This window comes from Ranitomeya variabilis, chromosome 1 (assembly GCF_051348905.1).
Source record: "Ranitomeya variabilis isolate aRanVar5 chromosome 1, aRanVar5.hap1, whole genome shotgun sequence".
Lineage (NCBI taxonomy): Eukaryota > Metazoa > Chordata > Amphibia > Anura > Dendrobatidae > Ranitomeya > Ranitomeya variabilis.
In genome coordinates, this window is record NC_135232.1 from 1,146,656,391 (window position 1) to 1,146,671,213 (window position 14,823).

The following is a 14,823-nucleotide window of genomic DNA, read 5'->3' on the forward strand; positions in this document are numbered from 1 at the left end:
GTATGTAAGGCACGTGAGAAGTAATGATCCCCGGGGTGCTGTCATCTGCATCGCGCTTGCACAGCGCTCAATCTGCGTTCTCACCCACAGGCCACTGGCAAACGTGTGATAATCCTTACCCACCGATCCATCGTGGTAACCATCGAATGTGCGGGTGGCAGAAATGTTATATCATAGTCAGGAGACTCTGCTGTAGATAAATGTGATAGATGAGGACAAAAAAGGGGATGCAATCTACAGGACGACGCGGCCCCTAACTACAACCCAGGGGTCTGCAAAAGACTAAAGCAGAGGATAGGCCACACACTGAAAGAAAGTTACTCTCCATGTTAGATGGATAATGGATAGATAATAGATAGATAATAGATAGATGATAGATAGATAATAGATAGATGATAGATAATAGATACACTACCATTCAAAAGTTTAGGGTCACTTAGAAATTTCCTTTTTTTTTTAAGAAAATGACAGTTTTTTCCAATGAAGCTAACATGAAATGATTCAGAAATACACTCTATACATTGTTAATGTGGTAAATGACTATTCTAGCTGCAAACATCTGGTATGTAATGCAATATATTCATAGGTGTAAGGAGGCCCTTTTCCAGCAACCATCACTCCAGTGCTTATGGTACTTTGTGTTTGCTAACTGTGTAAGAAGGCTAATGGGTGGTTAGAATACCCTTGAAAACCCTTGTGTATGTGTATGTGTATGTGTATGTTAGCACAGCTGAGAACAGTTTGGCTGATTTGAGAACCTATAAACCTGACCTTCCTTTGAGCTAGTTGAGAATCTGGAGCATTACATTTGTTGGTTCCATTAAACTCTCAAAATGGCCAGAAAAAAAGAACTTTCATGTGAAACTCGACAGTCTGTTCTGTTCTTAGAAATGAAGGCTATTCCATGCGAGAAATTGCCAAGAATCTGAAGCTTTCCTACAACGGTGTGTACTACTCCCTTCAGAGGAGAGCACAAACAGGCTCTAACCAGAGTAGAAAGTGAAGTGGTAGGCCCCGCTGCACAACTGAGCAAAGGGACAAGTACATTACAGTCTGTAGTTTGAGAAATCGTCGCCTCGCAGGTCCTCAACTGGCAGCTTCATTACATAGTACATGCAAAACGCCAGTGTCAACGTCTACAGTGAAGAGGCGACTCCGGGATGCTGGCCTTTAGGGCAGAGTGGCAAAGGAAAAGCCATATCTGAGACTGGCTAATAAAAGGAAAAGATGAATATGGGCAAAGAACACAGACATTGGACAGAGGAAGATTGGAAAAAGTGTTATGGACAGACGAATCCAAGTTTGAGGTGTTTGGATCACACAGAAGAACATTTGTGAGATGCAGAACAACTGAAAAGATGCTGGAAGAGTGCGTGACGCCTCTGTCAAGCATGGTGGAGGTAATGTGATGGTCTGGTGCTTTGGTGCTGGTAAAGTGGGAGATTTGTACAAGGTAAAAGGGATTTTGAATAAGGAAGGCTATCACTCCATTTTGCGCCGCCATGCCATACCCTGTGGACAGCGCTTGATTGGAGCCAATCTCATCCTATAACAGGACAATGACCCAAAGCACACCTCCAAATTATACCAGAACTATTTAGGGGAGAAGCCGGCAGCTGGTATCTGTAATGGAGTGGCCAGCACAGTCACCAGATCTCAACACCATTGAGCTGTTGTGGGAGCAGCTTGACCGTATGGTGCAAAAAGTGCCCCTCAAGCCAAACCAACCTGTGGAGGGGCTTCTGGAAGCATGGGGGGAAATGTCTCCAGATTACCTCAGCAAATTAACTGCTAAAATGCCGAAGGTCTGCAATGCTGGAAGTGCTGCAAAGGGAGCAAAGGTTGAAGGAGAAAATTATAAAAAAAAAACAATCTGGTCAATGTCTGGACTAGATTATACATTCATTTGGCAACTCATTGGATTAATAAATGTAGGAGTTTTCATGGAAAACACAACACTGTCTGGGTGTAGATAATAGACAGATAATAGATCTCGTGGTCTCTCGTTATTTCTGGTGGCACAGACTCTTGGGGATCGGCCACCATGTAGCGGGGTCGTCCTGTGTGAGCGCAGTAGACGTGGTCCTCATCTTCTCCCGTCTCCTCGTCATCGCTCGTCTCTTTTTCCGTCAGATCTTCCTTTTCTGTACAATATGATTTAATGTCTCATTTATGGTGATTACGCTGAAAACCATCTGCTGCCATTGTGATTGTCGGGGTCAGCGGAGCAGATTGTTCTAGCAGAGAATCTATGGGAGTACGCGCTGCACTGAGGAAAGTATGTGCCCCCTCCAGGAGCTTCTCTGTCCCTTCTCATCCATAGACAGTAATATGGAGTCTGCAGATGTGACGGCTCCGCGCTTCTGGGAAAGATTTCAACAAGATTTTGGAGGCGTCTGTGGGAATTTCTGAGCATTTTGTGGGGCAGACCCTGATGTTGGGGGTCCGGGCTCAGTCTCCATGATAGGATGAGGCTGGCACACTGGCAGTGGTGCCCCCTATGGATCTATTTATCCTTTTGCTTCTTCTTAAGCAATAAAATATTTTAAAAAGACAACAGGGACGGATGTTTGTTTTACTGAACTTGATATCACTTTTTTTTTTTTTTTTTTTTTTTTTTTTTTAACACTCGCCGAAATAACACCAGATGTTGACAAATTGTTAATTTTTTTCTCAATCTGTTTTCTGATTTAAAAACTTTTCATTGTGTTTTCTGTAGATGAATATGGGGCGGACATCCTGCCCATGGGGCTGTAAACCGCATTTACAGATGTGTTATGAACATTAAAAAGTCAGTTGGTCGGGGGATCACTTACTGACTTCTGTGGGGTATTAATGTGGGCATGCTCTGTGATCTGTGCAGTGGTCATTGTGCAGAGAGGGGCAGGGGGAGAGCTGTGGTAGCACTTACTGCCTTTTGTGGGCATGCTCTGTGATCTGTGCAGTGGTCATTGTGCAGAGAGAAGCAGTGGGTGAGCTGTGGTAGCACTTACTGCTTTTTGTGGGCATGCTCTGTGATCTGTGCAGTGGTCATTGTGCAGAGAGAAGCAGTGGGTGAGCTGTGGTAGCACTTACTGCTTTTTGTGGGCATGCTCTGTGATCTGTGCAGTGGTCATTGTGCAGAGAGAAGCAGTGGGTGAGCTGTGGTAGCACTTACTGCTTTTTGTGGGCATGCTCTGTGATCTGTGCAGTGGTCATTGTGCAGAGAGAAGCAGTGGGTGAGCTGTGGTAGCACTTACTGCTTTTTGTGGGCATGCTCTGTGATCTGTGCAGTGGTCATTGTTCAGAGAGGGGCAGGGGGCGAGCTGTGGTAGCACTTACTGCCTTTTGTGGGCATGCTCTGTGATCTGTGCAGTGGTCATTGTGCAGAGAGAAGCAGTGGGTGAGCTGTGGTAGCACTTACTGCTTTTTGTGGGCATGCTCTGTGATCTGTGCAGTGGTCATTGTGCAGAGAGAAGCAGTGGGTGAGCTGTGGTAGCACTTACTGCCTTTTGTGGGCATGCTCTGTGATCTGTGCAGTGGTCATTGTGCAGAGAGGGGCAGAGGGTGAAATAAGGCACAAAAAAGAAAAAAAAAGCAGTGGAATCGTAACTTTTTGTGAAGTAGAAGTTCTTCCTGCAGCAGACATGTCTGGAGAGCGGACAGATCCTCCGCTCACAGAAGAGGCCATATGCTTCTCTCTTTTTATAGATAGTTTTTTTCTTGCAGCCTTCCTTCCCTCCATCCCTCGGGGTTTATTAGAATACTAATATCGCCGTCATTTATAAATGGATTTCTGGAAAACTTCTGCTGAAGTTCAGACTTTGTGCAAAGAGAAAATAACAAGGACGATCACAGATGTGAGACGGCGAATAGCAAAGATGTTCTAATGAATGGAAATGGTTTTCTAGGTTGTCTGAATTCTGATGTGTGAGAGAGCAGTCATCTGTTATCTGTCTATCATCTATTATCTATCATCTATTATCTATCTATTATCAATCTATTATCTATCTATCTATTATCTATCTATTATCTATCATCTATTATCTATCTATTATCTATCTATCTATCTATTATCTATCATCTATTATCTATCTATTATCTATCTATCTATCTATCTATTATCTATCTATTATCTATCTATCTATCTATTATCTATCTATCTATCTATCTATTATCTATCATCTATTATCTATCTATTATCTATCTATTATCTATCTATCTATTATCTATCTATCTATCTATCTATTATCTATCATCTATTATCTATCATCTATTATCTATCCGTTATCTATCTGCTATCTATCTATTATCTATCTATTATCTATCTATTATCTATCTATTATCTATCTATTATCTATCTATTATCTATCTATTATCTATCTATTATCTATCCATTATATATCTATTATATATCTGTTGTCTATTTATCTATTCTGTATATATATATATATATATATATATATATATATATATATATATATATATATATATATATATATATATATATATTGTGGCATAGCGACTGGTCATGTGATTAATGGACGGTATGTATTACAGAGGTGGGGGGCCCTGTGATGGAATCCTGGGTATGTTTTGCTCAAGCAGATCTACTGCTGAGGGATTTGTTTACATCGGGAAGGCTTCCAGGTGATTGGAGAGATGGATGGGTCCAGTCACCCACAAACCCACCCAAAGAGGCGTGTTTGAACAGGTAAGATGGTTTTGTGTGTAAGGACCTGTGCTGATGTCACGCTCACCTGACTGGCCATGTGACAGGTACCTGGGTGTGGTTACACCTATGTAAGGAGGTGTGTGTAGCACATGGTGTGAGAGTGTGTGGGAGTCTGTCAGGGTGGACACACTTCCATGTGTCCTGGCTGAACACTGCAGAGTGGCCTGTGTGTTGGACGGTTCCACGTGGGGACAGACGTCCTGAACAACACACAGAGACCATCTTTAGGCTGGAGAGCCTACGTGCTGGACATAGCACAGTCTGTGTGCCCACAGACCTGAGAGAGCGGAGCTCTACTATTCATCTGTCTGACTAAGACTGTTTACCTGTTGTTCCTGTTGCAATGTGGTTTATGGAGCAATAAACTGTGAACTTTTAAGGAAACGTGTCTCCTGAGTGTCACCCGTCGCACCTGAGCGAATACAACCCCTACAATATATATATATCTGTTGTCTATTTATCTATTGTATATATTTATTATCTATTTTATTATTATTATTATTATTATTATTATTATTATTATTTATATAGCACCATTAATTCCATGGTGCTGTACATGTGAAAAGGGGTTACATACAGGGTTATAGATATCGTTAACAGTAAACAAATTTACAGTGACAGACTGGTACAGAGGGGAGAGGACCCTGTCCTTGTGGACTTACATTCTTCAGGATAATGGGGAAGAGACAGGAGGTCGGTGTGCTGCAGCACTGGTGGTGGTGAGGCAGCAGCTCGGGTGGTTGGTGAGGCGGCTTCTCGGGTGGTTGGTGAGGTGGCAGCTCTGGCGGTGGCGTGGCGGCAGCTCAGGTGGTTGGTGAGGTAGCAGCTCGGGTGGTTGGTGAGGCGGCAGCTCGGGTGGTGGTGAGGCGGCAGCTCGGGTGGTGGTGAGGGGGCAGCTCGGGTGGTGATGAGGCGGCAGCTCCGGTGGTGGTGAGGCAGCAGCTCCAGTGGTGGTGAGGCGGCAGAGTGGTTATTGCTGGCTGTAGGCTTTCCTGCAGAGATGGGTTTTCAGGTTCCGTCTAAAGGATCCGAGGGTGGTGGATAATCGGACTTGTTGAGGCGTGGAATTCCTGAGGATGGGGGATATTCAGGGGAAATCTTGGAGGCGGTTGTGTGAGGAACGAATAAGTGTGGAGGAGAGTAGGAGGTCTTGGGAGGATCGAAGATTACGTGAGGGAAGATAGTGGGAGATTAGTTCAGAGATATTTGGAGGGGACAGGTTGTGGATGGCTTTGTAGATCAGTGTTAGTAGTTTGAACTGGATTCTTTGGGGATTTGGGAACCAGTGGAGGGATTTGCAGAGGGGAGAAGCAGGGGAGTAGCGAGGAGGGAGATGGATTAGCCGGGCAGCAGAGTTGAGGACAGACTGGAGTGGTGCAAGGGAGTTAGCGGGGAGGCCACAGAGGTGGGTGTTGCAGTAATGGAGGCGGGAGATGATGAGGGCATGCACAAGAGTTTTAGTAGATTGTGGGCTGAGGAAGGGACGGATTCTGGCAATATTTTTGAGTTGGAGGTGACAGGAGGTGGCAAGAGTTTGGACGTGCTTTTTGAAGGACAGCACGGAATCGAGAGTTACCCCGAGGCAGCTTATTTCAGGTGCGGGAGAGAGCGTGATGCCATTTACCATAATAGATAGATCAGGTAGGGGGGATACGCGAGATGGGGGAAAGATGATGAGTTTGGTTTTGTCCACGTTGAGTTTTAGGAAGCGAGAGTTGAAGAAGGAGGATATGTCTGACAGACACTTCGGGATTCTGGACAGAAGAGAGGCGACATCTGAGCCAGAGCGGTAGATCTGAGTGTTGTCAGCATATAGGTGGTACTGGAAGCCATGGGACTTTATGAGTTGTCCTAGGCCAAGGGTATAGATGGAAAAAAGTAGAGGCCCTAAGAGAGAGCCTTGTGGGACTCCAACAGAGAGGGGGCGGGGTGAGGAGGTTGTGTGGGAGTGGAAAATGCTAAATGTGCGGTCGGAAAGGTATGAGGCAATCCAGGACAGGGCAAGGCCTTTGATGCCGAGGGAAGAAAGAATCTGTAGCAGTAGGCAGTGATTGACTGTGTCGAAAGCAGAGGACAGGTCGGGGAGGAGGAGGATGGAGAACTGTCTTAGCTTTGGCTGTGAGTAAGTCATTAGTAATTTTGGTCAGAGTAGTTTCGATGGAGTGGTGGGGGTGGAAGCCAGATTGGAGATTGTCAAGGAGAGAATTAGATGAGAGGTGGGTGGAAAGTTGACCATGGACCTGCTGCTCAAGGAGTTTGGAAGCAAACGGGAGCAGTGATATGGGGCGATAGCTGGGCATAGCAGTTCGGTCAAGGTTAGCTTTTTTGAGGATGGGTGTGATGGTGGCATGTTTGAAGGCAAAGGGAAAAGTACTAGAAGATAGCGATAGGTTGAAGAGATGAGTTAGGGCTGGAATGAGCGTGTTAGTGAGGTTGGGGTGCAGGTGGGAAGGCATGGGGTCAAGTGCACAGGTGGTGAGGTGTGACTTGGAAATGAGGCGAGTAAGTTCTCCTTCAGAGATGTTGGAGAGGGAAGTTATTGGGGAAGGGCAGAGGTCTGGTATATGGAGTGGTGGGGTGGTGGAACAGTAAAGGTTTGCCTTGTTTGGTCGATCTTATATCTATCTTGTATCTATCTATTTATCAATCATCTATAATCAATTATCTGTCTATTATTGATCTATCATTTATCTATTATCTATGTACAACTCTGGCAAAAATTAAGAGACCACTGCACAGTTTTATGAAAATCTGCTTCTCTCCATGTCTGACAGCCATTCCATTCCAGTGTCAGCTGAATTCCATCCAGAGGACACCTCAGTCTACTTAATGTGCTTCTGATTAGGTGAGCACCTGAACTAAATATTAGGAAAGTATAAAACTACCCTGCTGTGGTGTTCACAATTTTCTTGCGATAGGAAAAGCTGGATGGCAAAACAAGTGCTAGGAATAGACCAAAATATTAATTTGAATGAAAAAATAACTTACTACCATGCCAAAGGAGTTGAAAAGAAAAGTGTTGAGTGAGGAAAAGAAGGGCTTAATTCTGACTTTACTAGCAGAGGGACACAGCGAGCATCATGTTGCCTCCATCCTTAAAATTTCTAAGACAGCAGTCCATTACAACAAAGTCAAGCAGCGGACATTGGGGACAACAAAGCTACAGGCCGGGCGAAAACGACTCTCCACTGACTGGGATGACCGTCATCGTATTCAAATGTCACTCAGTAATCGCAGGATGACATTAAGTGACCTACTAAAGGAATGGCAAATGGCAGCTGGGGCGAAGTGCATTGCAAGAACAGTTCGTAGCAGGCTCCTAGAGGCAGGGCTCAAGTCATGTGAAGGTAGAAAAAAGCCTTTCATCAGTGAGAAGCAAAGGAGAGCCTGGCTGAAGTTTGCCAAAGACCATAAGGATTGGACTATAGAGGACTGGAGTAAGGTAATCTTCTTTGATGAGTCTAATTTTCAGCTTTGCCCAACACCTGGTCGTCTAATGGTTAGACGGAGACCTGGAGAGACGTACAAGCCACAGTGTCTTGCACCCACTGTGAAATTTGGTGGAGGATCAGTGATGATCTGGGGATGCTTCAGCAAGGCTTGAATTTGGCAGGTTAATCTTTGCGAAGGACGTATGAATCAAGCCGCATACAAGGTTATCCTGGAAAACCAGCTGATTCCTTCTGCTCAGGCAATGTTCCCTAACTCTTAGGACTGGTTTTTACAGCAGGACAATGCGCCATGCCACACAGCTAGGTCAATCAATGTGTGGATGAAGGACCACCACATCAAATCCCGGTCATGGGCAGCCCAATCTCCAGACCTGAACCCCATTGAAAACCTCTGGAATGTAATCAAGAGGAAGATGGATATTCACAAGCCATCAAAAAAAGAGGAACTGCTTACATTTGTGTACCAGGAGTGGCATAAGGGCACCCAAAAGCAGTGTGAAAGACTGGTGGAAAGCTGCCAAGACGCATGAAAGCTGTGAGTAAAAATCATGGTTATTCCACAAAATATTGATTTCTGAACTCTTAGGCTAGGGTCACATTGCGTTAGGGCAATCCGTTAAGCGCATAGCGCTAGCGGATTGCGCTAACGCAATGCTTCTCTAGGGTCCGCGTTCGGCGTCCCCGCTAGCGCAGATCCCCGATCTGCACTAGCGAGGAACGGACCTCGGGCGCGCCGCGGACGCTGCAAGCAGCGTCCGAGGTCCGTCACTCAAATGACGGCACATCGCTAGTGCACGCGTTCACCATTACAGGCTATGGCGGCGTTAACGGACTACGTTAACACCGCGTTATGCCGCGGTGTAGCGTAGTCCGTTAAACGCGGTCACATAACGCAATGTGACCCTAGCCTTACTCCTGAGGTAAAACATTAGTATTGTTGTTTCTAATTGATTATGAACTTGTTTTTTTGCATTATTTGAGGTCTGCAAGCAATGCATTTTTTTTGTTATTTTGGTCATTTCTCATTTTCAGAAAATAAATACAAAATTTATTGCTTGGAACTTCAGAGACATGTGGTCAGTAGTTTATAGAATAAAAGAACAATTTGCTAAAAAATATACCTATAAAGAGAAAAGTCAGACAAAGTGAACATTTTGCAGTGGTCTCTTAATTTTTGCCAGAGCTGTATAATCTATCTATCTATCTATCTATCTATCTATCTATCTATCTATCTATCTATCTATCTATCTATCTATCTATCTATCTATCTATCTATCTATCTATTATCTATTATCTTTCTATCTATTATCTTTCTTTCTATTATCTTTCTTTCTATTATCTTTCTATCTATTATCTTTCTCTATTATCTTTCTTTCTATTATCTTTCTTTCTATTATCTATCTATTATCTTCCTGTTATTTATCTATTATTTATTATCTATCTATTCGTCTATATCTATTACCTATCTATCTATTATCTAGAGCAGCACGGTGGCTCAGTGGATAGCACTGCAGCCTTGCAGCGCTGGAGTCTTGGGTTCAAATCCCTGCAAGGAGTTTGTATGTTCTCCCCGTGTTTGCGTGGGTTTCCTCCGGGTACTCCGGTTTCCTCCCACATTCCGAAGACATACTGATAGGGAATGTAGATTGTGAGCCCCATCGGGGACAGTGCTGATAATGTGTGCAAAGTGTAAAGCGCTGCGGTATATGTTAGCACTATATATAAAAAAATAAAGAAGATTGTAAGATTATAATCTATCATCTATCTATCTATTCTTTATCTATTATCTATCTATTATCTATATATTATGTATTATCTATCTATTATCTTTCTACCATCTATCTCCTTGTTTCTCTGTCTCTTTTTATCTCTCCACCTTTCTCTCTGCCTATGTCTAGCCCTCTCTCTTCTATCTCTATCCTTTCTTTCTCTATCCCTCTCTTTCTAGCTCTTTTCTCTCTGTCCTTTCTTTCTCTATCCCTCTCTTTCTAGCCCTCTTTTCTATTTCTATCCTTTCTTGCTCTTTCCCTCTTTCTAGCTCTCTTTTCTATCTGTCCTTTCTTTCTCTATCCCTCTCTTTCTAGCTCTCTTTTCTATCTCTGTCCTTTCTTTCTCTATCCCTCTCTTTCTAGATCTCTCTCTATTCTATCTCTGTCCTTTCTTTCTCTATCCATCTCTTTCTAGCTCTCCTTTTTTCTCTGTCTCTCTTTCTATTCCTTCTCTCTGTCTCTTCTTCCCCTAGCTCCTTGAGGACCCATCATGTCTTTTTTTCCTCTCTGCAGCCAGTGCCAATGTTTGCAATGTGGTCTTAATGAGACACAGCGAGCTGGAAGATGGCATCGATGTGCTGGACGGCAGCGGTCAGATCGTCGGATCGTCAAGAATAGCTGCCAAACACGTATGTATAGGGTTTGTTTTTTTAATTGCAATGTCCAATGTGTAGCTGTCCGGATAGCCCTTTAAATGTTACTCATTTTCCCTTGGAGGGAATATAGGTGAAGGAAGGGAAAAGAAGGGTCAATTTGCTTTGTTTTTGGTTACTAAATATTTTTTGTTTACTCCATTTTTTTTCTTACTTTTTACACAGCGAAGTTTTATGAAAACAAAAAGTTATATTCGACAGACAGACCTTTTATTTTATTTATTTCCTTCTAAACTGATGTTATAGAGTTGGGACTTTGCTTTTTGCCGGACAAGTTTTACTACTTTTTTTTTTTAGGGGGATGATTACATTTTCTTTTTTATGCCATGTATCTGGCCTAATACTACGATAAGCTAACGAAGATCAGTACTAGAATGCAACAAGACAGCTGAAGCCAGTACTAAGATTGGTCACCAAAACCAAGATCAGTACTGGAATGCGCTGACACAACTAAGCTTATTACTAAGATTTATTACTATAGTACTTAAGTACCGAGATTAGTTAGCGCTTTCTAGTACCAATCTTGTTTTTGTTGACTAATCTTGGTACTGATCTTAGTTGTCTTGGTGCATTCTAGTTTTGATCTTGGCTTCGTTAACCAATTTTAACACTGAGCTGGATTAGCACATTCTAGTACTGATCTTGGTTTTGGTGACCAATCTTAGTACTGAGATTCTGTATATTAGGGTAGTCTAGTTCTGATCTAGGTTTTGGAGACCAATCTTAGTACTGAGCTTCTGTATATTAGCATAGTCTAGTACTGATCTTGGTTTTGGAGACCAATCTTAGTACTGAGCTTCTGTATATTAGCATAGTCTAGTACTGATCTTGGTTTTGGAGACCAATCTTAGTACTGAGCTTCGGTATATTAGCGTAGTGTAGTACTAATCTTGGTTTTGGTGACCAATCTTAGTACTGAGCTTCAGTATATTAGCGTAGTCTAGTACTGATCTTGGTTTTGGTGACCAATCTTAGTACTGAGCTTCTGTATATTAGCGTAGTCTAGTACTGATCTAGGTTTTGGTGACCAATCTTAGTACTGAGCTTCGGTATATTAGCGTAGTGTAGTACTAATCTTGGTTTTGGTGACCAATCTTAGTACTGAGCTTCAGTATATTAGCGTAGTCTAGTACTGATCTAGGTTTTGGAGACCAATCTTAGTACTGAGCTTCTGTATATTAGCGTAGTCTAGTACTGATCTTGGTTTTGGTGACCAATCTTAGTACTGAGCTTTGGTATATTAGCGTAGTCTAGCACTGATCTTGGTTTTGGAGACCAATCTTAGTACTGAGCTTCTGTATATTAGGGTAGTCTAGCACTGATCTTGGTTTTGGAGACCAATCTTAGTACTGAGCTTCTGTATATTAGCGTAGTGTAGTACTAATCTTGGTTTTGGTGACCAATCTTAGTACTGAGATTCTGTATATTAGGGTAGTCTAGCACTGATCTTGGTTTTGGAGACCAATCTTAGTACTGAGCTTCTGTATATTAGCGTAGTCTAGTACTAATCTTGGTTTTGGTGACCAATCTTAGTACTGAGCTTCTGTATATTAGCGTAGTCTAGTACTGATCTTGGTTTTGGAGACCAATCTTAGTACTGATCTTCTGTATATTAGCATAGTCTAGTACTAATCTTGGTTTTGGAGACCAATCTTAGTACTGAGCTTCTGTATATTAGCGTAGTCTAGTACTGATCTTGGTTTTGAAGACCAATCTTAGTACTGAGCTTCGGTATATTAGCGTAGTCTAGTACTGATCTTGGTTTTGGAGACCAATCTTAGTACTGATCTTCTGTATATTAGCATAGTCTAGTACTAATCTTGGTTTTGGTGACCAATCTTAGTACTGAGCTTCTGTATATTAGCGTAGTCTAGTACTAATCTTGGTTTTGGTGACCAATCTTAGTACTGATCTTCTGTATATTAGCATAGTCTAGTACTGATCTTGGTTTTGGTGACCAATCTTAGTACTGAGCTTCGGTATATTAGCGTAGTCTAGTACTGATCTTGGTTTTGGTGACCAATCTTAGTACTGAGCTTCGGTATATTAGCGTAGTCTAGTACTGATCTTGGTTTTGGTGACCAATCTTAGTACTGAGCTTCGGTATATTAGCGTAGTCTAGTACTGATCTTGGTTTTGGTGACCAATCTTAGTACTGAGCTTCGATATATTAACGTAGTCTAGTACTGATCTTGGTGTTAAAGCTTAGTATCAAGCTTAGTTGTGTTAGCATATTCTAGTACTGATATTGTTTTTGTTAGCACAACTAAACTCAGTACTGTGATTTATTATCCCCTGGATCAGTACTAGAATACGCTAATATAGCGAAGCTCATTACTAAGATTGGTCAACAAAACAAAGATCAGTACTAGAATGTACTAACCCAACCAAGCTCAGTGGTAAGATTGGTCAACGAAACCGAGATCAATATTATAATGCACTAGGGTCAGTACTAGGGTCAGTACTAAGATTTGTCATCAAAAGCAATATCCTCACTAGCGTGCTAATACAACAGAGCTCAATAATAAAATCGGTCAACAAAACCAGGATCAGTACTAGAATGCACTAACAACACTACGCAGAATACTTACATACAGTGCTGGAACCAAACTCTACTAAAATACGCTAACAGATGGTAACAAAATTAAGCACTTTACATAAATACAGTAACAGAAGGAATTTCATTTAGAGAGAGCAACAATAGTCACAGTCGAAATGTGTACAGAACATAAGTAAAAGGAGACCGCATTGTCTGAATAAGACCTTGTTCTGAGGATTTACAGCCTATGTACACAATGGACTGTAGACAGACATCACTGAAAAATGGAACACGCGCACACATTTACACTTCTATTCCTACACACACAGGCGCACATTTACACTTCTATTCCTACACACACAGGCGTACATTTACAATTCTATTCCTACACATACAGGCGCACATTTACACTTCTATTCCTACGCACACAGGCGCACATTTACACTTCTATTCCTACACACAGGCGCACATTTACACTTATATTCCTACACACAGGCACACATTTACACTTCTATTCCTACACACACAGGCGCACATTTACACTTCCATTCCTACACACACAGGCGTACATTTACAATTCTATTCCTACACATACAGGCGCACATTTACACTTCTATTCCTACGCACACAGGCGCACATTTACACTTCTATTCCTACGCACACAGGCGCACATTTACACTTATATTCCTACACACACAGGCGCACATTTACAATTCTATTCCTACACATACAGGCGCACATTTACACTTCTATTCCTACACACACGCGCACATTTACACTTCTATTCCTACACACACAGGCACACAGTTACACTTCTGTTCCTACACACAGGCGCACATTTACACTTCTATTCCTACACACACAGGCGCACATTTACACTTCTATTCCTACACACACAGGCACACAGTTACACTTCTGTTCCTACACACAGGCACACAGTTACACTTCTATTCCTACACACACAGGCGCACATTTACACTTCTATTCCTACACACAGGCGCACATTTACACTTATATTCCTACGCACACAGGCACACATTTACACTTCTATTCCTACACACAGGCGCACATTTACACTTCTATTCCTACACACACAGGCACACAGTTACACTTCTATTCCTACACACAGGCGCACATTTACACTTCTATTCCTACACAGGCACACAGTTACACTTCTGTTCCTACACACAGGCGCACATTTACACTTCTATTCCTACACACAGGCGCACATTTACACTTCTATTCCTACACACACAGGCATACATTTACACTTCTATTTCTTCACACACCATTTACACTTCTATTTCTACGCACACAGGCACACATTTACACTTCTATTTCTTCACACACCATTTACACTTCTATTCCTACACATACAGGCGCACATTTACACTTCTATTTCTACGCACACAGGCGCACATTTACACTTCTATTCCTACGCACACAGGCGCACATTTACACTTCTATTTCTTCACACACCATTTACACTTCTATTCCTACACATACAGGCACACATTTACACTTCTATTTCTACGCACACAGGCGCACATTTACACTTCTATTCCTACGCACACAGGCGCACATTTACACTTCTATTCCTACGCACACAGGCACACATTTACACTTACAGTCATGGCCAAAAGTATTGACACCCCTGCAATTCTGTCAGATAATACTCAGTTTCTTCCTGAAAATG

At 42.4% G+C, this 14,823-nt stretch overlaps 1 protein-coding gene across 5 annotated transcripts in view; it reads left to right on the forward strand.

The window, feature by feature from the left end:
* SFXN5 (sideroflexin 5) overlaps positions 1-14,823 on the forward strand; it is a 317,212-nt gene that overhangs the window by 150,198 nt on the left and 152,191 nt on the right. For all 5 annotated transcript variants that reach the window (XM_077280329.1, XM_077280330.1, XM_077280333.1 and 2 more), the window contains one exon: positions 10,449-10,564. In XM_077280329.1, coding sequence (XP_077136444.1) covers positions 10,449-10,564 — 116 coding nt within the window. The remainder of the gene's footprint in view (positions 1-10,448; positions 10,565-14,823) is intronic.